We start from the raw sequence: 26,305 nt of genomic DNA on the forward strand, positions 1-26,305 counted from the left end.
GGCGATGCAACCATCAGAAACTACTACACACACATAGGAATACAATGAAACGTATTTCAACATTATGCATTTATCAGAGAAAGCATACATTAGAATGCCACCAGTATTTCATGAGAAAAATGCACTCTTTACCATTACAATTTTCACCTTACAATTAGTGAATGATAAAGGTTGCAGATTCGTTCACAGTACAATACAAGTTATTTAGATTAATCCAGTGAAATGCATTTACAATTAGTACAAATATGGTTAGAAATTTGTTCAAATATACAGTCCATGTAGTACATTAAGTGTTACTGAGAGACCATCAGGGTGCCATCAAATTCAGTTTGAATCGTCAGACATTAGCGTGTTTTTTTTTTTTTTTTACATATTTTTTTTTTTCAGAATGCTGACAGGCCGTGAGGGAATGTGACCAAGATGGGCTCAGTGTCCATTTTCTCTCAGATTGTCAGAGACAAAAGAACGTCAGAATCCATACAGCAACATCAAATACAATGTCTGGTTTCTACATCATAGGAATGCTAATAACAGGGCTGCCAATAACTTTCCAACACTGGGGGAAGGAGTGGGTGAGCTTGTTTGACACAAAGTGAGTGTGTGTGTGTGTGTGTGTGTGTGTGTGTGTGTGTGTGTGTGTGTGTGTGTGCGCACGAATATGACTGAATAGGAGAAAGACATAGAGACAGACTGAAACAGAAACAGACTGATTGACATCCTTGACACTAAAATTTGGGGTGAGAGTGAGAAGGGATGGTTTCCAGCATCAAGGGTCCAACAAACCACCTGCACAAACACACACAGAATAGAATGGGTTTTAGATTCTCATGAATGAGAGAAAGAAACAGAGAAATGTAACAATACATTTAAGTTAAGGCTGCAGAATTACTGATGAGGATAAGTGAGCGATCAAAAGTGCTTGGAGAAAGGACACATTGTCTTTTAAAAGCAAATTCACTGATGTTGAGTTTGACAGAGCAAGTCTGTCTATAAATATGTATAATACAGTATAACTGCAACACAGATTACCTGAATAGTGTCTCTTAGAAGAGTCCGTTGACCTCTCCAGTCACTGGGTCCAGGTCAATGTCGTAAAAGCAGGGACGAGTGGGCAGTCCTGGCATTGTTGGCATCTGGGTTTGGCCAAGGACAAAAGTCATTAAAGCACAACAAACAAAAAAACACTACATGTACCTCTCTCAACAAAGTAGCTTACAGTAGAGCACTTTATAATTAAAGTACACAGAGACATTTTTATCTCACCGTGCCAACCAAAGGGAACAGGAACCCCGCCCCTACACTGGCACGTATGTCTCTGATTGGCAGAACAAACCCTCTGGGCACACCCTTCTTTTCAGGCTCATGGGACAGTGACAGGTGAGTTTTGGCCATACAGATAGGCAAATTGGCAAATCCCTGCAGAAAATAAATTAAACAGACATTTAGGCGCGCACAAACACACATATTAAAAAGATTACATATTTTCAAGTGACCAGGCAAACCTGTAACTTCATCTCAGACTCTGATCCTTGTTTTAAGGGCTATAATATACTTGTGTTTGGCATATTTATGGCTCTACTGAAATAATGCAATATTAACTTCAGTTAGCCTATTAGCTGGTTTGATTTGCATTAGCTCACTGAACTAAAATAAAACCATGCCAATCTCTAGGTATGGTGAAGGGTATGTGATGATGTGGGGCTATTTTAATTCCAAAGGCCAAGGGAACTTTATCAGGATGCATAGTATCCTGGATCCATGAAATAACTGGCCTTTAAAAATAAAAATCTTAATTTAACATTGGGCTTCCTATACTTTTGCCTCATGTATTTTAAGGAAGAACATTTATTTATTCAAGATACTTTTTAATTTTTTAATTAAGGCATTAAGATCAATTTCCAAAAGATGATGTTTTATTCCTCTTTTTAGTCAACTTTCGCATGGGTTCACATACTTTTTCTTGCCACTGTATATACTCATATAGTGATAGGCCAGCCTTGGTCATGTGGCTAATAAACAATCTATTAATCTATAACAGATTCTTAATTTTTTCCCTTCTAAAAAAGCATACAGTGTTCACATCTGCACAGCTGGTGATTACAATTCTGACCATACCAGGGGTGAAATATTCATGAGTTCAGAGCTCAGAGTGGCTGAGAGATGTTGTCAGTCAAGGTGTGTCTGGGGTGAAGCCCTTCCAAGACACTTCCCCATGCTTGATTGGAGTTGCCATAGCAACATGGGCGCTACCTGTCTGGTGTAGCGTTCCACCTTCTGTTGTGCCTCGGGAAGAAGCTCGATGTCGTCTGCCCCATATATCTTCTGAGCAATGATCCGGATCTTGTCAGCAATGGGCAGCTATTGGGTATAAGCACACAGAATTACCAACACTCACACAGATAGATAAACCCACTCACGTAAATCATGGAATGCACACTACACACTTTGTGAAGAGAATCTAGCTACTCATGATTGGAAAATGTTACCAACCCTAGCATGAGGGGCATAGACTTGTGTTAACTTTGAAATCATTTGTCCAGCCTAGCCAATCCCATTGATCAGGGAATTCTAAAGATAATTCCTACTTCGCCTAACCCTTACAACCTGATAAAGTGCATTATCAATCAGAAAACAATGTATTTAGCTGTGCTGTATGACTTTACATATTCTTCTGCCTGCTATTTTTTTATCCTCATCCTCTCTCGTCGCTGATTGCCCCGCCATCTTGGTGGCTGAGGGAAATGTAAACGCATGGACAGAAGCCAGACTAGTATCTCCGTGAAATGAAAATGAATACTGAATACTATGAAGACGGCACCAGACTAACAATACACAATGAAGACAGATACAAATAAAATGTTCAAGTAAACGTACAAGTAGACAGATTATCACGAAAACCTAACACACACACACACACACACAACCATCATGCATTATGCAAATCACATTTTTCACTTGGACAAATATGAAACAGTTGGTCCATTAACAGCGGTCAAGCCCAGATGCTACACCGCAGTGTGAAAGAGTCTTTCCCCTCTGACAGACCAAACCACCTGAGGCTCCCAGCAGTCAACTGCCAGTCTCTCCACCCGACCCCCCAACCCTCCCCAAAAAAAACCTAATGCAGTGTGAGGAGAATACAAAAAGGATAATGATTCTATTAACGAAACGCATTTGCTCTGGAGCCAAATGCACTCAAAAGGCAGGCAGTGGAAAAGAGCAGGCTTGGGATGGAACAGACGTGTGCAACGCGCGCCGTTGGGGCCGGGGCCTAATGGGCCATTTGTGCAGCATGGGAAAGAATGACTAGAAGTGGTAATGATAGCCTGTGGAGGATGTGTAGTGGGGGACACAACAATGCTGACCACTATGTACCAATAATTTTAAAAGCGTCATCAGTTTAATTACAAATGTGCTTTTAGTCACAAACAGCAATCATCCGACACTAGATACGCCTATGGAGGAGAGCCCCCTCACTGAAACTGGGTTTGGGCAGAGGTAGGCCGTCTTTAAAGGCAAGAGCCAGTGATTCTAGCAAAAAGTTGTTGATTTTTGAGCTCAACAGCCAATAAAGTGACAGGACGGTATCAGCCTATTAGATATGACTGGGTAAGAGATGAGTGCGTTACCTCTGTATCGTACAGGAACCGGAAGTTGCTGGGTGCCTCTGATGCTTTCTGAACCGCCTCTCCCAGAGCCACCGCGCCAGCACCCCCCTCTGCCCAGTGAGTGCAGCGCACTGCATCGAATGCACCGGCCTCTTTGGCCAGTTTACAGATCAAGTCCAGCTCAGCGCCTGTATCAGTCCTACACGGCCACAGAAAATATGGAGAGTGAATGTCTGTGGTCAGGAAACATCATACCATAAGGCACATTTAGGAAACATCATACTATAAAGCACATTCCTGGGACTTCCAAGCTCTGCACTTGGGGCCCTAATGTGATTGATGGGCAATGAGCGAGGTCCATAGTGCGGGAACTAAAGCACGTATTGTGCTGACCTGCTCTTGTTTATTTATTTATACACATCTTTACCAGGGGTGACTGTAGGGTACTGTAGCATCTTGCTCATGGTATTCAATTAGCAAAAGGATGTTAAGTTCCTCTGTAGGAGAAAGTTATTGGAGGAGAAACAAGGCCAACAGGATAGCAGGCTTGAATAAACTCGAGATACTCACATGTTTTTGATTGAGATAAACAATGGAATTCAGACAACATTGCTTGATGCATCTGACATACCACAGCTTTTTTGCCTGTAATGCATCTGACCTAGCACAGCTTTTTTGCCTGTAATGCATCTGATATACCATGGCTTTTTTTGCCTGTTTTATCTATTTTGAAGGAAGATAAAGTAGTTCCAGTATTAGGACAAATGTTGTTCTGTAGCCAGGGGTGCTTACTTGAAAGCGTTCACAGCCACAACAACAGGAATTCCAAAGTGCCTGGCGTTCTCCACCTGCTTCTGCATGTTACTGCAACCCTTCTCCAATAGCTCCAAGTTCTGCGGGGAAGGAAGGAGGATGATGAACCATTTGGGGGTTGAGAATTATGTATGCACATAACTGATCATCACTGATCAATACACAATGCTACACTGATGTAACTTCTAATTTCGAGTGGTCATGGAAGTAGTATCCCTGACCATTGATTGATTTACTTTACAAAATTCAATTCAATTCAATTAAATTAACTGATATGCAGCATATACACAATTTGTTCACAACGGTATTAGTAACTTGTGACAATCACTAACTGACCTATGACATTTGCTGACTGCTGACTTTTGGACTAGACAAGACTCTTACACTCCATGATAAGTGTTCACACTTCTCATTGAACTGTCCTGAGCATTTGAATTAATTTATACATTTTAAAATGCAGTTCATTTATACACTCCCTCCCACACACATCTAGACAACATTTATTTTCTAAATGAGATGCTCCACTTTCTCTTCTCTGAATTTTCTACATGGGTATGATCAAATGATGAAGCTACCTCCTCCAAGTACTCCTTGGGTAGTGGCATCCCGGCAGTAACCTGGAGGTGGAGAGAAGATGAGGAAGTGGGTGAGGCAGGTAAGTATCAGAGGAAGTGGAAATGGTCACCACTCAGTGTGGTTTCTCCTGTCACCCCCATCATCGCAGCCTGACAGTTTTTATTCACCGAGGGATATTAGCAGATTCCGTTGCTGTCCTATGCGCAACAGGAGACATAATTACTTTCTCAGCGGTGGCTCACAATCCATGAAAATTATGCTGATGGCATTTATGAGGTTACTGCGGTGTGGTACACACACACACACACACACACACACACACACACACACACACACACACACACACACACACACACACAGGAAATGGCACCATGTTGGAGATAAAGGATGACACCTGGCTTTGAGTGACAACAACATATGTTTACTAAAATTACTGTGAATTTACAGCTTTCTTTTTTTTCTGATAAAGTTAAACTGAACCATGAAAAAAAAAAAAGGTCACATGATGTCTTGTTGGGAGAACAGCCATAAAGCCATGGCATTTCCGGGGAGAAAATTACAGCATCTTAATAATGTTAAATAAGCCATGTTCGAAGAATATTCAGGGATTCACAACCTCGCTCCGAGTTCAATACTCTGGGTTCACAGCCTTCCACCGGCTCTGTGTTTACCACCTTTCCCTGCTATGCATACCAGACAAGAGCTCATAAGTGGCACTTAACCTAAAACCTCCTAAACGACCTAAAGCGCCTAAGACCAACACGCTTAAAAAAAAAAAGTTACATTTTCAAAAAACGAGAAGGCCTAAGGCCTCTTGCTGTGGTAAGGGAAACAAAGGGTGAAACAGGACAGTGTTGTGTGGCACACAGTACCGTCGGGCCTCCTCCATGCATCTTCAGGGCGCGGACTGTGGCCACTAGAACCACAACATGGGGCCGTAACCCTGAGTAACGGCACTTGATATTGAAGAACTTCTCCATGCCAATGTCAGCTCCGAAACCTGCCTCGGTCACTGTAACAGAGGTGTTGATCTCAGATTTACTTTCTGCAGTTTAGTAAACCCCTTTTCGAGAAACAGTAAAATGTTCCAAACTGGCATGATATCTATAGTTTATTAATATAGAAAATGTCATTGCAAACATGTAGATGTACCTGAAACATTTAAATTGTACATTCTAATCTAATTAATCTAACACTTCCCATTCATTGTTAATATGTACTACTACATTAATAGCTGTAACATAACCAGCGTGGCTTTAATTAAAAAGCCTTTAAGACATTATGTAATGGTAAAACAGAGAAAATCACAGCATCTTACCCACAAACCCCTCTGGTCCCACTAGCTTCAAGGCAATTTTATCAGCCAAGATGGAGGAGTTTCCATGGGCGATATTGGCAAAGGGTCCAGCATGTACAAACACAGGGTTGCCCTAAAGGAATTCAAGAGTTAATACCAATCATCACAACATCTACAGCTGCATCAGCTTAAAAACAGATGCTCCTTGATTGTAGGTTGCAAGCCTAATGCTTTTTGCACATTTTAGGAAGCTGGATTTGAGGACTGGAATAGCTGAGTAACCAGAGGTACTGCACATTTTTGGAAAGGGGAGCAGGCACTAGAACTGTTCTCGTTTGTGAAAAACTGGAGAAGAATTGCATGTTATCTGAAACACAACATACTGGCAGACAAAAACAAAAGACAAAAAATAATGTTTTTTCCTACTTGATGTCTTGTTAAGATACAGCTAAAAATGGATTTTTGGATTTAAATTTATGGATGAGCACAAACACCCACACACAAAACCAAAACAGGTCCCACATAAAACCAATTTTCATGTGCCCTGAATCACTTCCACTTGGAAACAGCTTTAGGCAGCCATGTCTATGTTAGTGTGTAAATTTGGGCACTAATTTCACAGCATATTTTCATAATACAGATTTGTGTATTGTGTTTTGCATGAATATTTTCTCATTAATATTCAGTCTTCTTGGTAAATGATTTCTTCTCTGTGTAACAATGCTGTTTTATTTTATTTGTGACTTCATGGCAAAAAAAACAGTTAGAAGTCCCTACTTTTTGTGACAGGACACTATGAATCTTGATTGGTCAATACTGTTGATATAGGCATTATCTGAAGCTTGTTTTATAGTCTTTTGTGAAAACACAATAACTTAATGTTGCAAAATTGATCTGTTTTTACTCTAAAGGACACACTTTCTCACCTCCAGTGTCTGCATGAGGTTGGGTTTGATGGCATCTCTCATGAGGACAGTCAAAGCTCCACTAACACCCTGAGAGGGAGAGAGAGATGTGGTTGAAAAAATAAAAAAAAACACACTAAAAGGCTTGGGAGAGTTGCACTTTCATTAATATCTCTTCAATTTAGCTTTAAGTGCCTATAAATGTGAATTTCTTGAGATAATAACACTTCGTCTGTTCAAGCTCTTCAGGGGTATGTTTTTCACTGCAGTTGAACATATCAAAAACAACTGCAAATCAACACCAGTGTCTTTCCCCCTTTCCTCTCCCCCCTTCTCTCCTATACCACTCCTGTGATAGAGGGGCCTTCTCCCATTTCTCTTTCCCTTCTGACTTCTCTTTTTGTTACAGAGGTCAGAAACCTATTCTCTTCCTCTTCAGTTCCATCATCCATTCCCCTTTCTACTTGTCCTTCTCCCTACAATAAATGAGCCTCATTATCATCATCATTCCAGCATCATCTCCCACTAGAAATCAGTGGTCCAGATGAGGCCCAGATTTCCACCCTTTCATGTACCCTGTAGTCTTTCCTAAACCATATATCTCTGCCTCCCTTTTCATTCCCTCCTCCTCCTCACCTTCATCTTCCATGATGTCCCCCCCCCCCTCTCTCTCTCTCTCCATCAGCAGGACATCAGCCTCCATCAGGTTCTCTCCCTACTTTCCTCCATTTCCCTCCTATTTCTCCCTCCAATCAAGGAGGGAGCTCCCATGCTAACGCTAGTGGTTAGAGAAGAGGTCTTTTGAGCTGAGCTCTTAATTCTCTAGATGCTCTACAGGGTGTTCAATAGTTCCTCTGTTAGTTTCTATTCTATAGTTCCTCTTCCCTCCTCAATCACCAGCCCCTCAGAATGTCTCTCCCTCTTCTGCTTCCAAATTGACATGGTCATAACTGACAACATGCATTAATTCTTCTTCTATTTCACCCATCAGCGTCATCATCATCCAGTCAAGACGGGATTCACTGACCAGGTCCTCGGTGGTGACGGGATCTCCGCTGCGACTGGAGGCCACCACCATCTTGGCCAGGCGCTGTCGCATGTCCTCCAGGCTGCTGGTCAGAGCCAGCACTGCCATGATTTCACTGGCCACCGTGATGTCAAACTGGCACTGCAGAGAGAGAGAGAGATATTCCACCAGACACGCATGTGGTCTAAATAACAAATTAAATTGAGCACCCACAGACATGAGGAGTGGTCACTGGTCAGGCACATCGATCACATAGCTATTTTGACACCAATGAAAATATTAATGCCACTGACCAAGAAAAACCTGATCTAAAGTGAAATGCGTAGTATTTCACTGTTATTTTCAGATTGCACTGTCAAGAAGTCTAGCTTGTGAGTGTTTGAATAAATGTCCTTAGGATTCAAAATGTACTGCGAAAGTAAATAACTAAGCTTAAGACTTTGTTTTGTCGTTGACTACAAGTTCAGTCACTAGGTGATTACAGATGTGTGTACTCTGCTTGTTTCACAAACACCTGTTTCAGCAAAGCAAGCTTTGGTGGAATCCTGCTGTTGCATAGACAGTCCGTGTCCTGTCGTGAGCTGATTCCCCCTGCTCACTCATCATCATAATACCAACACACACCAAACGCTCATTGTTCTTAACAGGAACTGCAGATGGCACTCTCATTGGTTTAATGGATATCACGCCCAAAACACACTTATGATTAATTAGGAAATATAATAACAACCTCTTTGAACTATGAGCCTTGCATCTGTTCACTTATTCCGCCGTCAAACTAACAAAAGTGGACTGGACACACCCGGAATGGACTTAAACCATACAGTACGCTTCAGACAATAGGGCAATTTCGCGCAAAACTGTCACATCCATAACGCCAACCTAATGCCATGGTATTTCATTGCTGTTATGGACGTGACCGTTTTGCATGGAATTGCCCTATAGATAGTCAAAATAGGGCCCTTTATGTTCATCTGCATGGTCTTTTTCTTTAGCTTTTTGCAATTCAACAGATTATGTGATAAAAAAAAAATGCTATTTGATAACATCAGAGTACTTTTACAAATGGTATTCATGTAAAACAGAAATGACGTGAATACTAATGAAAGCTGGGAGAAGCGGAGAGACCCTTTGATAAGAAAGCTACACTGAAAAGCTGTAGATGGTAGAATAAATCAGGCTATTTTTTTATTACAATGCTGTGCAGGAGCCTCATTAACTTCTGGCTCTTTTGTCTTTAAAGTGCTATTGGTCACTACTCAATTAATTTGCCCTCGCAGAAATGGTCAGAATCAAGGGCTGTTGAGTGTGTCGGAGCACAAACACAGTCGGAGAGCTCCTGGCTACTCTCCAGGTAAACATGCTTTGTGAATACAGACACTTTTATTGAACTTTCACAATGGCATCCCACGGATGGACATAAACAGAATAATTATGCTGTTATTTTCAGACATGATGGAGTGCCAGAGCACTGCATGCCTTGTAGAAAATTGTGGAAAATAGTTTTAAAAAAGAGAAAGCACACATTTTTATTTTTGTATTTTAACTGTAGCCCTTTTTGTTTTTGTGCCTTCCTGTATTTATTTATTGCACTTTACTGTGAAGCACTTTAGTGCGGCTAAGCCGTTCTTAAATGCCCTATATAAATAAAATTGACATTGAAATATATTTCAACCTAAAGTTTGGGCTGCATTATTCATTTCGTTTTTGCATGTGAGCTCTTTTTCTGTATGTCAATTATTCTCTCTCAGCACATTGGATGATGGTGAAGTGGGACTTGATTGCTCATTGTTGTGATTCCCAGTTTGTTTAGTGCATGCAGCGTGTACATACCGATCTGGTGTGTCCTTTCTCCGTTGCTGACTCTCCAACAGTTATCTTCCTCAGGAAGCGATCATTGGTGTCCATTACTACAGACAGAGAAAGACAGACAGTCAAACAGCAAAAACGACATGAATAACCACTATATACCCACCTGTCATATATGTGTGAAGATAAGACTCTCTGAAGAGTTGTGACCAAATCACATCAAAAGAAACCTCCAATGTGACCAAATTACAACAACAGTAATCAATATAAACCATTTTCATGTCTTAGCCACAGTCAAAGTGCAAGATTCACCTCTCTGCCAGGTAACAGATTCAGGATCAATGTCGAGCCGAGCGAATCGTGTGATCTCCTCCTCAGTCAAAGTAGTTGGATCAGTCTTCTCAATACCCAGTTTCTATTGACATCAACAGAAAGCCTCATTACATCACTGCCCAAACTGTACACACTCAACAAAAAATTCTAATACTGTATATTTTAGATACATTCTTAGACATATCTTTGAACCACAAAGCTGGTGACGTTGTTCAAAAAGCTGACACACTACATTTTGAGGTCTCAATTACTGTCCAATTTGGTCCACTGGAAAAGAGTCAACTCACAAAGACAAAACGTATGCAGTACTGACCTATAGAATACATGTATAGGCACTAAGTGATGTTCCTGTAGTTCAGCTAATGCTATCTCATTCTTTAAGTAGTGCAACAAGTGCATCAAGGTGCCAAAAAACAATATTATTAGTTGCTTTAACTGAAGTTGTAGTATATGCTTTAATACAAGTCTTGTTTTTAAAAGAGCCGTATGTAAGAAATGCATTTCAATTAATCATAAAATGGCCCTGATATGCCACTAGACATTAGGAAATCATGTTCATTTCAAACACTTATATCACTGACAACAGTAGTCCGGCCAGGATATTGTCATTTAAAATGTGAAGTTGCAGCCCTCAACTGATGTTGATGTTGTCATATTGTGTTTTGGCCTGATGCGCCACCCTCCACCTATCAGCTAATCACAAAGTCAGTAGTGTTTCGGCATCCGGGTTGCCAGCTCTGCCAGTCAGGGGAGGGGACAGTAATTTGAAAGTGATTGCAGTACCAGTTTTGGCCACAATCTTACATACGGTTCCTTTAAGTTAATTATTGAAAATCACCTTTAGTCTGTTTATCTGTATGGGGGAGAACGTCCTCTGACCTCCACTCAAAGGCACCAGTCGGTTGTACAGAGCCTACAGGAGAAAGCAAACCTGTAGTAATTATGAAACTGTTGGAGAGAGATATTAGATCATGACTGAGACAGAGACAGAGAGAAAGGAGACAAATAAAGAGAATGAAGGTGAGGAGAAGGCTGCTGAATCGTGTGCGTCAGCAGCTATGGGGTTCCACGTCCCAGCAGTCATCATTTATTCAGAGTGAAGACTCCTCTTGCTGTAGTGTTTAAATAGGAACCTCACTGCGGCGGCTGTTTACCTTGTCGGTTTGGGTGGCCTCATGGAACATGCGTGCCTCGATAGCCGCTGCCACCAGGTTGTTAGCAGCGGTGATGGCGTGAATGTCACCAGTAAGATGGAGGTTAAACTATCAAACATGTAAAATAATACAATATATTATTACAAAATATTATTCGGTCTTTCCCAGTGTTGCCATATTACCAAAAGACAAATTTCCATTCTTCGTAAATTTAAAGGCAATAAAGTTTTTGGTCACACTTTACTTGAGTAGTCCGCCCCAGACTATCTACTGATGCTCAGATCTATACTACTCAGAACTATATTATCTGTTGACAAACTGTTAACTACAATTTATGGTTAAGGTTAAGGGATTGATGTTGTTAAACAATTACTGAACATCACCTTAACCACAATTTTACATTCTGAACATGAATCTTAACAGATAGGCTGTGGGCGGACTATCCAAGGAAAGAAATTCTTATATGATGTAAAATAAGAAAGCTTTCAAAAAAGCTTTCAAAAAGAACTATTATAAAACCAATATAAAAACTGTACCTCCTCCATGGGAATGACCTGAGAGTATCCACCTCCTGCAGCACCACCTGTGGGAAAACATGTCATCAACATTGTAGTAAAGTGGCAGAAAGCCTTTAAAAAGCCTTTTAATAAGGATTATGCTGGATCTGAATTAGATCTCATTAATATCAGTATGGTCAGTCAGACCCAAACACACCTTTAATGCCAAAGGTGGGCCCCTGAGATGGTTGCCTGACGCACGCAAACACATTGAGCTTGAGGTGAGCGCCCAGAGCCTGCACCAGGCCAATGGTAGTGGTGCTCTTCCCCTCCCCAAGGGGCGTGGGGGTGATCCTACAGCAGCATGAGAGAGAGAGAGAGAGAGAGAGAGAGAGAGAGAGAGAGAGAGAGAGAGAGAGAGAGAGAGAGAGAGAGAGAGAGAGAGAGAGAGAGAGAGAGAGAGAGAGAGATAGAGATAGAGATAGAGATAGAGATAGAGATAGAGATAGAGATAGAGAGAGAGAAGCAACCAAAAAAACCAAAGATCAAACTTTGTATCATGTGTGTGAAGGAGAGGAAGAGACTAAAAGAGCCCAAGAAAGAATGTAATAGAATGTCCCGCAAAGGCAAATGTTAAAAATATGGCAAATGTATAACATTTGGCAGATGAGTGAATCAATGAATAGCCAAACCAACATTATAGACTTTAAAGTTCAACGTCTCTTATATTATCATTTGTTGGATGCAGGCATCAGTGTTTCCACTCACCGTCAATGACGTGTGCACAAACACTGAGGTAATGCAGTCCATTTGGTAAGGGATAGTCGGTTAGTTAGTTAGTCGGTCATAGGTAGAGTAGGCTAAGTAAACAACAAGTTTACGTCGAACGTCTGGTTGGGAGTGGTTTGACAAGGCTGACTGCTTAGCGTTATTTATTATCATGAAGGGGTCTGCTAGCTTGTACCTCAGGTTTGTTGCGGTGATATTTCACATTTGACAAATTCCTCTGGTAGGCTATGGAAATTACTTGCTGCCGAAATGGTAGAGAACGATGCTCCTGTCAACAGCTCCATGTGGGTGATTTTTTTTAAACGTAAATGTTACTTTCTTGTCTGCTTCCTTAAGTCACTAGTCACTGTGTCTAGAACTGCACTGGGTCAAAGGTCACTATGGAATGCGATTGATCATGGTTCCTTTTTTTTAACGTGCTTTTTTTTTTTCTGTAATTATTTAATAGAAATTAATGTGTTATTTTGACAGTCCTAGTTAAAAACAAGACAGGTTAGAAAGTAAAAAAAAAAAAGAAAAAGCTTAAAAAGCAGGAAGAGGTGGAAACTCCTACAGATTCTAATGACACAAAACAACCAAAAACATTTCAGACACAGAGATGGAGAGACCGTACCCAGTAACCACCACATATTTGCCGTCTGGTTGGGACCTCAGGCGTTCGATTGTCTGCAGCTGGACCTTGGCCTTGGTCTTCCCATAGAGCTCCACCTCATCTGACAGCAGCCCGATCTCCTTGGCCAGCGTGTCAATGGGCTTGGGCACACCGGAGCGCGAGATCACAATGTCACTGGCGAAGACAGAGGATCAATGGTCAAACTTTGGGGTTCTCTAATTGAGAGTTTTGATATTTATTTCTGTGCATTCAAAGAGTAAGTCAAAGACATCACTGCCAAGCAAACTAAATAAAAGTACTTAGAGAGGGCATCTGATGAATGAATGAATGAATGAATGAATGAATCATGTGAATCTTAAAACTCGCTGAGGGGAGTAGCAAGCGCAATGAGCTGGCCTTAGGCAATTAACAGAAAGAGCACACACACACAGACACACACACACAAAACCTAATGCATATCTCAGAAGGATAGCAATGCTGAGTCTAAGCGTTAAGGACACACTCTTTCAATAATTCATTCCGATCTTTAGAAGCAGTGACTCGTGAGCCAAGTCAGCACAGAGCCCAGGTGATGAGCAGCACACCTGGGCACAGGCCTCTGCAGGTTGAGCTTGGTGTAGGAAATGTTCCACTTCCCGGGCTTGTGGGTGTCAAGGAAACGCCTGGCACCCAGCACTGTGTTCTGCGAAGGTGTCAAGAAAAGGGGAAGTTAGACAAAGACAAGGGTGCCAATGGGTGAAGGAAAGGAAGCAATTCTATGCAAGGCAAGGCAAGTTTATATAGTGCATTACATACACAGAGGTGTATGACAAACTCTGTGTATGCCAACAACTTCCTAAAAATGTATTGCCCTGAAATTAGTATTAGTGTTAAATTAGTGTTATGACCTGTGATTGGTCAATTAACTAGTGTTTAATTTAGATTTGAAGGTCAGGTGTGAGATGGACTGTGGTGTGGTGTGATGTGTAGTTGTGTTGTGCACCTGCATGAGCATGGCTACGGTCATGGGCCCCACACCTCCAGGCACAGGAGTGATGAATGACGCCCGCTGTTTAGCCGACTCATAATGAACGTCCCCAACAACACGCTTCCCACTGGCCCTAGTGCTGTCTATAAACACATACACACCACACAGGCACACACACACACACCACACAGGCACACACACACACACACACCACACATACACATACCACACACACACAAAATATTGCGGAAGAAGAAATTATGAACCCATACTATTACCAAACAATCTTACTGGTTGTCAAGTTCATCCTGTCTGTAAGTCTGCAGTTCTGTATTGTGTTAAAATTATGTAGCAGTAGCACTACTAATATTACAAGGATTGAATGATTTCTGATCTGGTTGGGTAAAAGGTCCATTCACACAGTAATGATAACTATAAGGATCGTTCTCAAAATTGCTCTGAAAATGATCCCCAACAATATTGTTCTTCATGTCATTATCATTACAGTAAGCCGTGTGGACCTTATCATTTCTATTAACCAAAGTGATACTTAAAACCAAACATTCTAGAGTGCTAAGCTCCAAGATCGTTGCTTAAAACTGTTTTTGCTGTTATCATTATAGTTTTGTTACCTTAACTGCATGCAGGACTGCTCACCTGGGATGTGATTGATGCCACAATCAATAACCACGGCCCCCTCCCTGATCCAGTCTCCTTTCACGATCTCTGGCTTCCCAATACCAGTCACCAGTATATCTGCCTTCCCAATCTGGGGGAGGCATTACAGTCAGGTTTCAGTAGTCTTCAGTAAATTAGTAATTACGGTATAAAACAATTGGGTGCTATGGAACTATTTATTGCTTCTGATTGGCCGAGAGACGTTCCATGAGTTGGAACATCCCTGGACAGTGGACATCCCAACTCAGACTTTGCACAGCTAATAATAAATCACTCCGCAATACAATGCGAAGATTCTATAGCGCTTTGACACAATGTAGCGATAACCGCTAAATTAGTCCATAATTTAAAAAAGGGAGTAGCCTTGGTAATTGGAGAAAGGAAATGGAGATCGATTTCCCCAAAATAACTTTTGAGTTAATATATGAAATGTCGGATGACAAGGAGGAACAGACAGTCAAGTGGGAAATTGTCCTTATTTTACAATGTCTTTCAACGAAAACACGAAAACCAAAAAAAAAAGACCAGTTGGGAAGAGCCAAATAAAACCACAGGGGGGCGATGTATGGGGAGCCAGGCAATCCTCTGCGCCCTGTCGCCTCGCTGATCAAGTACCTCAGCAAGATCCCCCCAGATGCGACCAAGATTCTTTTATATGCAACCAAAGAGGGTCTTTTCACCATCCGACCCATCTGGTATACATCAACCCCCCTCGGCGTAAACCAACTGGGCAAAATGCTTCCTCGGCTGTGCCAGGAGGCAAGGACATCGGTCAGATACACAAATCACAGCCTGCGGGCCACAGCTATCCAGAAGCTGTCCGACGCAGGTCTTGCGGCCAGGGAGATCATGGCAGTGAGTGGGCACAGGTAAGCGCAGCACATCATCAAGTCTATCAATTATTTTGTAGCATTGTGTTTTTTGTAAGCATACAGTACTCTCTTTTTATATGTAACATAGGTCGGAGAGCTCCCTTGCAAGCAACTGGCACCATCGCTGGACAGCAGGAAGCACTGGAGCCATATATTAGGAGACCTCGACCAAACGGTAAAGATGCCCAGGATACCCGATTAGACGCGCACAGGCCTATGTCCCACAACCTCTGATGGAGAGCAGAATGATCTCAATGGGTGCACCATACAAGGGAATGTCCAAATCAATGTCTATAAATAAATGAACACTTTGATCTGGAATGTTGGTTTTGTGGCAACCAAGACACTGTCTATTTAGAATGGAACTATTTTTTGATGCCGAAATAAAGTCAAATTTTTTTTTTTTAAAACAATAATGGGGTGTTTTCAGATTATTTAGTTTGTGGTAGAATTGTTGTATAAAAGCAATATAGCACTCATGATCGTGGGGTTGGTAATGGATATTCCAAGGTTGTTGTTGTCTGCCCACTCGGCCTCCGGGCTATGGCCAAACAACACCCGTGGGAATATCCATGACCAACCCAATTCTCACTCGTGCTATATTGCTTAAAAGATCTGCAATCATTACCATATAAATATAATATTATATTTCAGAAGGGGGAAGACACAGACTGACAGGCAGACAGTTTTATATGGGTGCTTTATAACTTTCAACCTTGCAAGAGAAGGAGAAATAGATAAAAGCTTGGGAAAGGTCTGAAACAAGAGCCAAATACAGACACCATTTGCATTTTCCAAAAGCTCCTATGATTTTTTGAAATCTACTTTACAGAAAACTATGCACATATTTGTGCTATACTGCCCTCAAGTGTTGATGCAACCTCTGTGCAATTCCACAGTATTGCACATAGTTAATCTACATGCAATTAGAAAAGGACACACTGTGCACTTGTAATACACAAGCAATATCTGCTTTTTACTCTTCGTATTTCTCTCGGGAGGAGGGTGCCTTTTCAAAGCCTACATGTTCATTAGAAAGTAATAAGGTGCTCTTACCTCTGCAGCCAGGTCAGCGGTTTTGGAGTGACAGGTGGTGACTGTGGCATGGTTCCAAAGCAAGAGGTCGTGCATTGGAGCGCCGACAATCTTACTCCGCCCAACCACCACGGCACGCTTTCCCGCAATGGACACACCTGACCAGAAGAGACACAAAGCCAGACAGCTCATGAAATTTAAGACTAGATTCGATTAGATACTTTACTGATTGCAAGGAAAATGTACAACCCCAAAACAGAAAAAGTTGGGACGTTGTGTAAAATGTGAATAAAAACAGAATGTAATAATCTGCAAATCTATTAAACTCATATGTAGTTGCAAAAAGGACACAGACAACATATCAAATGTTGAAAATGACAAATTTGACTATTTCATTGGAAAATAAATGTTAATTTTGAATTTGATGCCAGCAACATGTTTCAAAAAAAGTTGGGACGGGGGTAACAAAATGCTGGAAAAGTTGTGTAATGATAAAGAAAACAAAAGGAAGAATGTTCACAACTAATTAGGGTAACTGGCAACACGATCAGGTATGAAAAAGAGCATCCCAGAGAAGCAGGGTCTCCTAGAAGTAAAGATGTAGGGGTATTCATCACTCTGTGTAAACCTGTGCAACAATGTCATTTTCATGCTTCTTAACATGAAATTGTGACATATTTAGGGAGTTAATCATCTACAGGACATAATATTATTAAAACATCCAGAGAATCCAGAGAAATCTTTGCAAACAGGGGAAATAGCTGAAAAACAAATTGGATGGCCGTGGTCTTTTGGACCTTAGATGGCACTGCATCAACACCAGACCTGCTTCCAGACCTGTCATTGTATGGGTTCAGGAGAACCTCTGAAAACCAATTCAAAAACTGCAGCCAAAATTGTAACAGCTAAAATTGTATTGAGACATGATACAGAAAATACCACCCTCTTATCTGGGCCTGAGCTTGTTTAAAATGGACTAATGTAACGTGGAAAAAGGTCCTGTGGTTAGACCAATTAAAGTTTGCCATTCTTTTTGGAAGTCATGGACTCATCTGGGCTAAAGAGGAAAGGGCCTATCCAAGTATCCAACTTGTTTTAGTGCTCAGTTTGAAACCCAGCATTTATGACGGTGTGGAGGAGCATTAGTGCCTAGAGCATGGGCATCTTGCACATTTGGCAAAGCACAATCAATTCTGAATGATGTATACAGGTTTTGAGCAACACATACTGCCATCTAGGCAATGTCTTTTCCAGGGACGACCTTGAATATTTCAAGAAAACAATGCCAAAATGAATTCTGCACATATTTAATATATAATATTTCTCCATAGAGGGAGAGTCCAGGTGCTAAGATGACCTGTCTGCAGTCCAGATTTGTCAAATTACCGGTAGGTGCATAATGGAATGGAAAGCATGACTAAGAATACCCCATACTGTTGAGCAACTGAAATCCTATATCGGGGAGTAATGGGACATTTCATTATCAAAACTGTAGCATCAAAACTGTAGCAAATGGTCTCCTCAGTTCCTAAACATTTACAGAATTGTGTTAAATGAAGAGGTGAAGCAGCACAGTGGTAAACATGCTCCCGTCACAACTTTTTTTGAAACATGTTGCTGGCATTAAATTCAAAATTAACATATACTTTCCATGAGATATCAAAATTTGACTATGTTGTCTATGTCCTTTTTGCTGCTAAATATGGGTTTACGAGACTTGTATATTATGACATTCTGTTTTTATTTGCATTTTACACAACGTCCCAACTTTTTGTTTTGGGTTGTAAAATTGATCATGTGGGTCAATCTGAGGCCAAAGGTTAAAGGCGAGGTCAATGGCTTTTGTTGGGGAAAAAAAATAAAGTTGTGACTAAACTTAGTAGTAATAATAGCCTATATTAAAAATGCTTGGTTTTACAAAGGTACCAAGGTATTAATGTGCATGCTCAAGTATATTCACTGCTATTGGATCACATGCACCATGGCTGCGGTCAGGCTTCTGCTACAATACTGAATAAATGAATGGCTATAACCCTATTACCTCAACCTGTTCTTGCACTGACATAGTTTTTTATTTGACCTTGTCTACATTATTCTTTACTCTCCTATTTGTCCATATTATTTATGCTGGTCTCTAGACCTTATTCTTGCACTGTTGCACTGTTGGACTAATGTTGGACTACTTTTTGCACCTTCACCATGACACTCACTCTCTTGAGCACCTTGCCATGCACACATAACTAAAGGACTATGGTTGGACTACTTTTTGCACCTTCACCATGACACTCACTCCCTTTAGCACCTTACCAGTCCCGGCCCGGTCACTACAAGCGTCTTATGCTTGATCACCCTCAAGCACATTGGACTTTCTAAATTTAATTTATATAGTGTATTTAGTTTTGTTAGTTTTCTTATCTTTCTTATCTTCTACTGTCTTTATTGTACAGTGGAGTTTAGTTACATGTTTATACTTATACTTATGTTTACCATTTCTGCTGTAAGTGCATGTTGTGTGTGATGTCTGTATGCTACTGAGACCCTTGAATTTCCCCTTGGGGATCAATAAAGTATCTATCTATCTATCGATCACCATGCAGAACAGCAAATGAATCAGCAAATCAGCAGTCAGATCCACATTGAACACCGTAATGTTGGCTGTGGTTAGGGAAGATATGTATATATTTATACAAAAAGAAGATATGTACACTCTTAACAGGTGTTAGGTTAATACATTAGAAGAGTACATGTGAGACAATAGTGCAGTTTGGTGAGGAGTCCCCTAAAGAATCTCCCATGATGCACTTTTACTCTCACAGAATGAAGACCCACCTGTCTGTCTGATGAGCTCCATGCAGCCATTGGGAGTGCACGGAAGGAAGCAGTCACCCAGGTCACCCCGAGAGAGCTTCCCAGCATTTATACTGGTCAACCTGTACGACACACACACACAGTGTTTCCCACAGAATTGGATTCAATTTGTGGGTGACTTTGACAACGGGGGGTGGTGGTATTAAGATCGTCTTGGTAGTGTATAGGTCTAATTGAGTGCCACTTTATGACGTTTGAGGGAACCTTTGCAATTGTAACACAGTTCAAAGGCTGCTGATGTGTGGATGCAATTCATAACGTTTTCTACATAGTTAAAATAAAGGTTCGTACTTCTCCTTGGGACAAGCACTTTTGAATTTTGGAAAACACTTTTCCATTTACATCCGGATTTTGCAAACATTCAGTGTCAGAGTCAATAAAATGAGCCCTTCAACGAAATTGACAAGCAGCTAGAAGTAGGCTAAGCATACTAAATTCGACATCCAAACAGTATTCTAACGTTAGCTTTGAGATACTGCTTGATTTCATAACTTAACTTAGTTTAGTCTCTTCAATGTAGCATACTGTGATGTGTGAATTGTGGGACTGGGGATTGTTAATCAGCTGGGACTGAATTTGGACTAATTGAATGAACTGCAACAGGTGAGGCTGATTGGGGTTACCTGAAACGGAACTGACAAAAGGGGAATGGGGGAAACGAGAAGAGAGATCACCTGACGGTTGCGGTTCGACACTCTTGGGTGCGGGAGGGTGTCGTTCGCAGTCATTTAGGATTGCCGGCGACGAAGACAGGTAGCCTAGCCGGGTTATTCGCTTCCTGAGTTAAGAGGGGAGGTTTGCTGCCTCCTGTATGTAGCCAGGGCCGGGGCCTTAGTAGAGTGGGGAGCCGCGTCTGTCTGCTGTCTGGTGTTCCGAGGTGTGGGGTGAGCCGATACGTCCTCCCTCCACGTCTGCGCTGTCCAGCTCCATTGGGACTCGGAAATCAGCGCCACAAACTCAGACCCCAGGAGGGGGTGTTGCCGGTCGGCGAGTTAAGTGAACATTTTACATCTGTGTGTGTGTGCGCGCGCGTGTGTGTGTGTTCTTAGGAGTGCATTGGGGGGGATGATAACGGGTTAGTGGGGTAGTTGTGTATGCAGAGGGATCATAACTTCTCTTAAACGGTTGCGGGTGCGTGTGTAATTCTCAGAGTGGAGTGATCAAATAGTCTGCGGTGCCTTCTTATAGGGTGATGTGTGTGTGCCAGTGACTGTGTGGAACTCAGTGTGCGATTTAACGGCTACCTTTAATGAGTGAGAATTTAATGAAGCTGGTTACTCTGCTGCTATTTACTGCCTCTGCTTCCGTGAACCCCCTGCACCTTTTAAATCCGTATTAATGTTTACCTATGAATTAATAATAAAGATTGTTACATTTGCCCAAACAACTGGTTGTGTTCATTTGCAGGCTTTGGTATTTATTGCAATTTAATTGCAAAACAAAGGAAACCCACATTTATTACAATACTATGCTGTGATAAGACCTTAGAGTTCACTTCAATGCAGCAGTTTTGAACAAATTTGCGCAGCATGGTCACGATGCTAAGCGGATTTAATAGCAATTTAGCCAGACGTCTTCTATGCAATGCTTCTATGTGGCAACAACAATCCTTCAACAATCGTGAATATTTTGTTAAATGCACATGCAAAGGAGGGGCAGCGGGCTACGAGAGAGAGCGGGGTGGGGCAAGGAAAGGCTGCGTGCGTAAAAAGCGCAACTCCATGGCAATGCAAGGATTTGATCTTATATTTAATTTAAATTAAATTAAATATAGAAAATTCATCTGTGGCGGCCGATTTTTATTTCGTGGCGCCCGCCACAGATTAGTCAATGTATGGGAAACACTGACACACACACCAATTAAGTCCACTAGGAGGCTGACCCTCTGGACTGTTATGCATAAGGTAATGCATTAAAACAGAGGCCAAGCTCATTGTGACCCTGATATTGATTTCTCCATAATTACAGACATTACCATTCATTGATGGCTTATGACCCAGAGGTTTTAAAAACGGTCTTTGAAGCAACCCGTGGCTTCCCAACAGATCATAAATTAAAATAAACAAATCAATAATTAACCTTTACAGTTTTTCACTTAATAATTACAGACACAGCTGAATTGTGCTGAAGGTTACCAGGGAAGAACGCAACCCTCAGCAAAAGAAGAGTCATATGACAGGTTCACTAGGCAATGAGTAGTGGTCCTTATAAACACCGAGCAATCTTTCCACAGCATCACACTTCATGCTGGTTACAGTGGTTACATGTGATTCTATGCATTTGCATAATTACAGCACAAAAACATACTTTTTATAACCAAAGTAAGATCTTCACTTCTTCAATTCCATCTGCTAGTTTCCCCTTTCATTTGGAATAGTTCATTCACCAGGGTCTGCCCTGATGTGAAAACACATGAATATAGTGCAATAATAGATAGGTAGATAGATAGATAAAACTACCAATAAAACATAGGACCCGGCAGATATAACCATTCACAGCAGGTTGTCCTTGCCTCTGCTACCCAGTCCTCTGGAGCAATCTCTCTGACAAGTACTGACCACCCTCATCTTTAAAACACAGACAACGCAGCGTCCTGCGACTCACCCATCCACATCCTTCTCAGGAGCTACAGCATTGGTGACTTTCTCTGTGTCGATCTTGTTGACCGAGTCCATAGGCAGCTGCACTATGAGCCCGTGGATGCTGGAGTTCTCATTGACCTCTCTGACACTCTGCAAAACCTTCACATAGGGAATGAAAGAAGGAAGGGTGGAGAAAGCATAACTGCACTGCACTGATGCATCAGAATTGTATTGCATGATCTCCATCTTTAAACAAACTATGGATTACATACAAATAGATAAGTGAGCACTTATCAGTGCTTGTCTTTACCTCTTCCTCAGTTGCGGTCTTTGGAAGCCTTACATGCGTTGCATTTATTCCAATCTATAAGGAGTAAATACAGAGAGATTCAGTTGACTTTCACTGTGTACTTTCATTAAGAAAACAGAGGCAGATGGAGAAAAAGACAGAAGGAATGAAAGAGACAGAGAACAGCTAATAACGTTTGGGATTCCATAGAGATGCACCAATAAATGAACCTACCACCCATATCTGCCAATAAACCAAAATAACTGCCCGTCGCTGTTGCCTGTTAGTCATTTTAGCATTGATGCATCATAATTGTTTCCCATATAATAACAGTGCTTTTCATAGGCATTCCAACTCCACACACACGTTTGAAGCACCAACTGCCCTGCATCCCAGTCCTGTTTGCCCTGTTGGGACTTATTTCCTGATAATGACCGGCAGACAATGCATTATCCCTTACTTAAAAGTCTCTTATCTGTACTGGCCAGTACTAATCACTCTGCAGCATGACAATCTGAAGTAATCCTATCTTTTGGTTTACCTCAGCAGCTGCCTTCAGCTTCATGCTGATGTACAGATTGGAATCATCACGGTCCCCAACCTGCAGAGCAAGAACATCTATTTATTTCATAAAATAAATAAATGCATAAACAAACAAGTAAACAAATAAATCATCTGGTGAAACCACACCAGTCAGTGGAACACAAAGATGGACGGAAAAGCCAAAGACACAGTTAATAAATAGACTCAGGGCAAATAATGCTGAATTCACTAAGCAGAAAACCTTGAAATTCTTGTGACAAATGTAACAATACAATGTGAAGTGCCTCAGGGTCTCTTTTCATGCTATCTTGCAAGCGGCAAAAATATGTGCATACTTTTTACCTGCTATCCTTCTTCATAGGGAAGAAAGCAATACAATGGAGGTAAATGGAGATTAGAGATGATGAACAACACAAATGTGGAAAAGTATAACCTGAAAAGCTTAAGCCAACATATGCACTGACCTGTAAGACTACAAGCCCGGGTCTAAAGTTGGGATCGTGGGCCTTCATGGCCACCACCTCTTTCTTCAGCCTCTCCCTCACCTGCCTGCAGACATACAGAGACACAGATACAGTCACTCATAATTACAATCAAAGGCGCACACTGCATCAGGCCAGGATGTAGTAACCGTCCTATGAACTAGCTGCGAGCATAGCTAAGATACTTCTACGGATGTAAAATTTTACACAATTTCAGTGTTGTCAAGCTAACCCTTATCCAGAAGGTGGAGAGGGGGTAAAGAGGCAAACTTGCTGAAAAGAAACGTTAGAAGAATAGCAATGAGAGCCCCCTAGGGCTGGATCTCAGTACTGCTTCATCTTTGTTTTTGTAGAGGTGAGCAGGCCTGGGGCTTCCTCCAGGCTTTCCCAAAGTTCCAGTTCAGAGGGATGTGTGTGTGGTAATCTGACCCAACCCTGACTGAGAGAAACTATCACCCCATCTGAAATCAACTAAAGCAAACCCACGGTCACTCGGTACTATTCATTTGTGCCATGACAAATGTGCATATGGACAGTTTAAAAAAATAATAATAATAAAACATTCAATTATTATTACATTATGGGATACACGTTTATTAAAACATAATCTATGGACAATTGCAGATATTGCAGACACATAAAGTTAGATATGTAATTAGTTAGTAGTTAGGCGTCAGAGTGACAGAAAAAACTAAACATTCCTTCATACAATTTGTGTATGAAATGTAGCTTACGTATGCAACAGCATTTCAAGTCAGTTTGGAGAGCTCTGGGTGTTTCAATACAGATGAAAAGAAACCCAAGACAATAAAGTTAAGCCTCATTTACCTTCATTAAACCACAGCAGCTGATAGGCTATTGATACTGAAGTGTGCATAATATAGTTACTGTGCATCTACAATTTACAACAACAACTTCAAAAACATGAGATTGGTCACACTCAAATTTTGCTCTTTGGCTTTCTGTGTTAGAAATGAACACTCATTTTATCCTACCATTCAGACCTGGCACCTTCAAAGAGTGAGAATAAATACACATTAAAAGACCATTTCACATTTGATAGAAAGGCCTTTCATTCTGTATTCCTCACAAAGCAAAACAATCATACCTATATTTAGGCCATACATTTCAAAGACGCGTCAGCGTCTCCTCAGATATCGGTCTGTTTATTGGTCTTACACACAGTCATAACACCACAGTTTAGATTGGGGTCAGGGAACCAAACAGACGCTGGTCTAATGAGTACCTTATCACGCTTACACCGGCCCTGATTATCCTGTGGAGGGGAGCAGATCTGTACCCTGATCAAGGCCAGTAGTAGCCTATAAAACTGAAAACTGTGATGTAATTACCCTTGTTATCTGTTCAATAACCCATGGGGCACAAAGGTAATTTTCAACCATCAATGAGCCACACACACACACACACACACACACACACTTCAACTGGTTTTCTCTGACTAATTGCACGGATAGATGCATAACCCTTATTGAGTGTTTGAAGTAACCTAACTGCAATATGGAGGGATAATGGCCCTCTTGATGGGGCACTCTTAATGCAAGACGTGTGGACCAGTCTCCGTGAAATCGTTAACAAATGGGTGATGTGAGGGATCTTGTGACAAAGGCATGGGTCTAAATGCAGAAAGTGTGCCGTTCATAAGTGCACTGAAACAAATGCATAGTTTGCAATAAAACAAGAAAGCAAATTTGCTCTGCAAAAAAAAAAAAAAAAAAACCTGACTGTTCTGTCAATCAAACAAAAACTTGTGGTCCTGCAACTTATCGTGCAATGGCGTGATAGGAGGCGGCCCTCTCAGGACAGGCTGTCTTTATTTTTTGCAGAAATGCATAGACCAAATATTCAGAGAAGTTGTAAGCGAGATCTATAGTTATTCTAAGTTTCTTGTATCTGTATCAACAAACTATAACTTTCCAATCACAGTTGAAACATGGTGTGGACGTACTTTGGCTGTTAACTACATCGTAATCAATCAGTCAAACAAATACGCTTGAACAGAGGCAGTCTCGTGGAAATATTTTACTTGGTTGCACGTGGTGAGTGCTTCAGTTTACAACTCTACAACTCTCACTGAAATCTAGAAAATAACAAAACAAAATCACGACAACACATCACTGAAAAACACTGACAATTACCTTTGGCACAATTTCTATTCAAACGCGGGGCTAACTTCACATCGAACTTCGTACACCCACTCTTATTGGGAAATATGTTTAAACATGGAAACAATGCAATCATACCATTTTTGAGAATGATACTTACGCAGAAACTTCTTTGCCGCTAATAACTTGCGCCGACATGGTGCAAATTGACAGTTAGCTACTTTTATAGGACCGTAGATATAAAACAGCAACACTGTAAGTGGCTGGTTCCCTAAAAACTTTCACCCGTTCAGTGTTCACCAGTGGTCACTCAATGAAAATCGACTGGAGGGTTAGAAGAAACACACTCTACGCACAGACCAACAGATGCGTGGAAGTTTGGCTATAAACGCAAGTAAACGAGCAGACGTCTGTCTTAAAATTCGTTCGGGAATAGTAATTGGCG

General features: G+C 41.2%; 2 protein-coding genes across 2 annotated transcripts in view; both read right to left on the reverse strand.

Moving 5' to 3' along the window:
- Positions 1–26,305, reverse strand: part of LOC121693739 — a 33,728-nt gene that overhangs the window by 2,828 nt on the left and 4,595 nt on the right. The window contains exons 2-3 of the mRNA XM_042073381.1: positions 26,261–26,270; positions 20,465–20,475 (exon numbers count right to left, since the gene is read on the reverse strand). The gene's annotated coding sequence lies outside the window, so the exon portion shown is untranslated. The remainder of the gene's footprint in view (positions 1–20,464; positions 20,476–26,260; positions 26,271–26,305) is intronic.
- mthfd1b (methylenetetrahydrofolate dehydrogenase (NADP+ dependent) 1b) lies at positions 55–26,261 on the reverse strand. The gene is made up of 28 exons (XM_042073376.1): positions 26,021–26,261; positions 23,720–23,804; positions 23,254–23,313; positions 22,734–22,787; positions 22,446–22,582; positions 19,803–19,903; positions 16,995–17,131; positions 15,046–15,157; positions 14,404–14,531; positions 14,006–14,103; positions 13,422–13,595; positions 12,237–12,373; positions 12,059–12,105; positions 11,523–11,630; positions 11,207–11,281; positions 10,348–10,450; positions 10,060–10,136; positions 8,227–8,367; positions 7,221–7,289; positions 6,316–6,427; positions 5,870–6,009; positions 4,997–5,038; positions 4,401–4,501; positions 3,630–3,807; positions 2,251–2,358; positions 1,264–1,416; positions 1,030–1,133; positions 55–786 (listed from the first exon to the last, which is right to left on the reverse strand). The coding sequence occupies exons 1-27, from the start codon at positions 26,056–26,058 to the stop codon at positions 1,044–1,046; spliced, it is 2,805 nt and encodes a 934-aa protein (XP_041929310.1). The 5' UTR covers positions 26,059–26,261; the 3' UTR covers positions 55–786; positions 1,030–1,043.

Source organism: Alosa sapidissima, chromosome 19 (assembly GCF_018492685.1).
Source record: "Alosa sapidissima isolate fAloSap1 chromosome 19, fAloSap1.pri, whole genome shotgun sequence".
Lineage (NCBI taxonomy): Eukaryota > Metazoa > Chordata > Actinopteri > Clupeiformes > Clupeidae > Alosa > Alosa sapidissima.

Coding starts and splice junctions, on each gene's coding strand:
- mthfd1b (XM_042073376.1), bottom strand. CDS start 26,058: ATGTCGGCGCAAGTTATTAGCGGCAAAGAAGTTTCTGC. Junction 10,137..10,347: donor ATCTGTTACCTGGCAGAGAG/GTGAATCTTGCA, acceptor CTCTGTCTGTAG/TAATGGACACCAATGATCGC. Junction 8,368..10,059: donor AGAAAGGACACACCAGATCG/GTATGTACACGC, acceptor CTCTCTCTGCAG/TGCCAGTTTGACATCACGGT.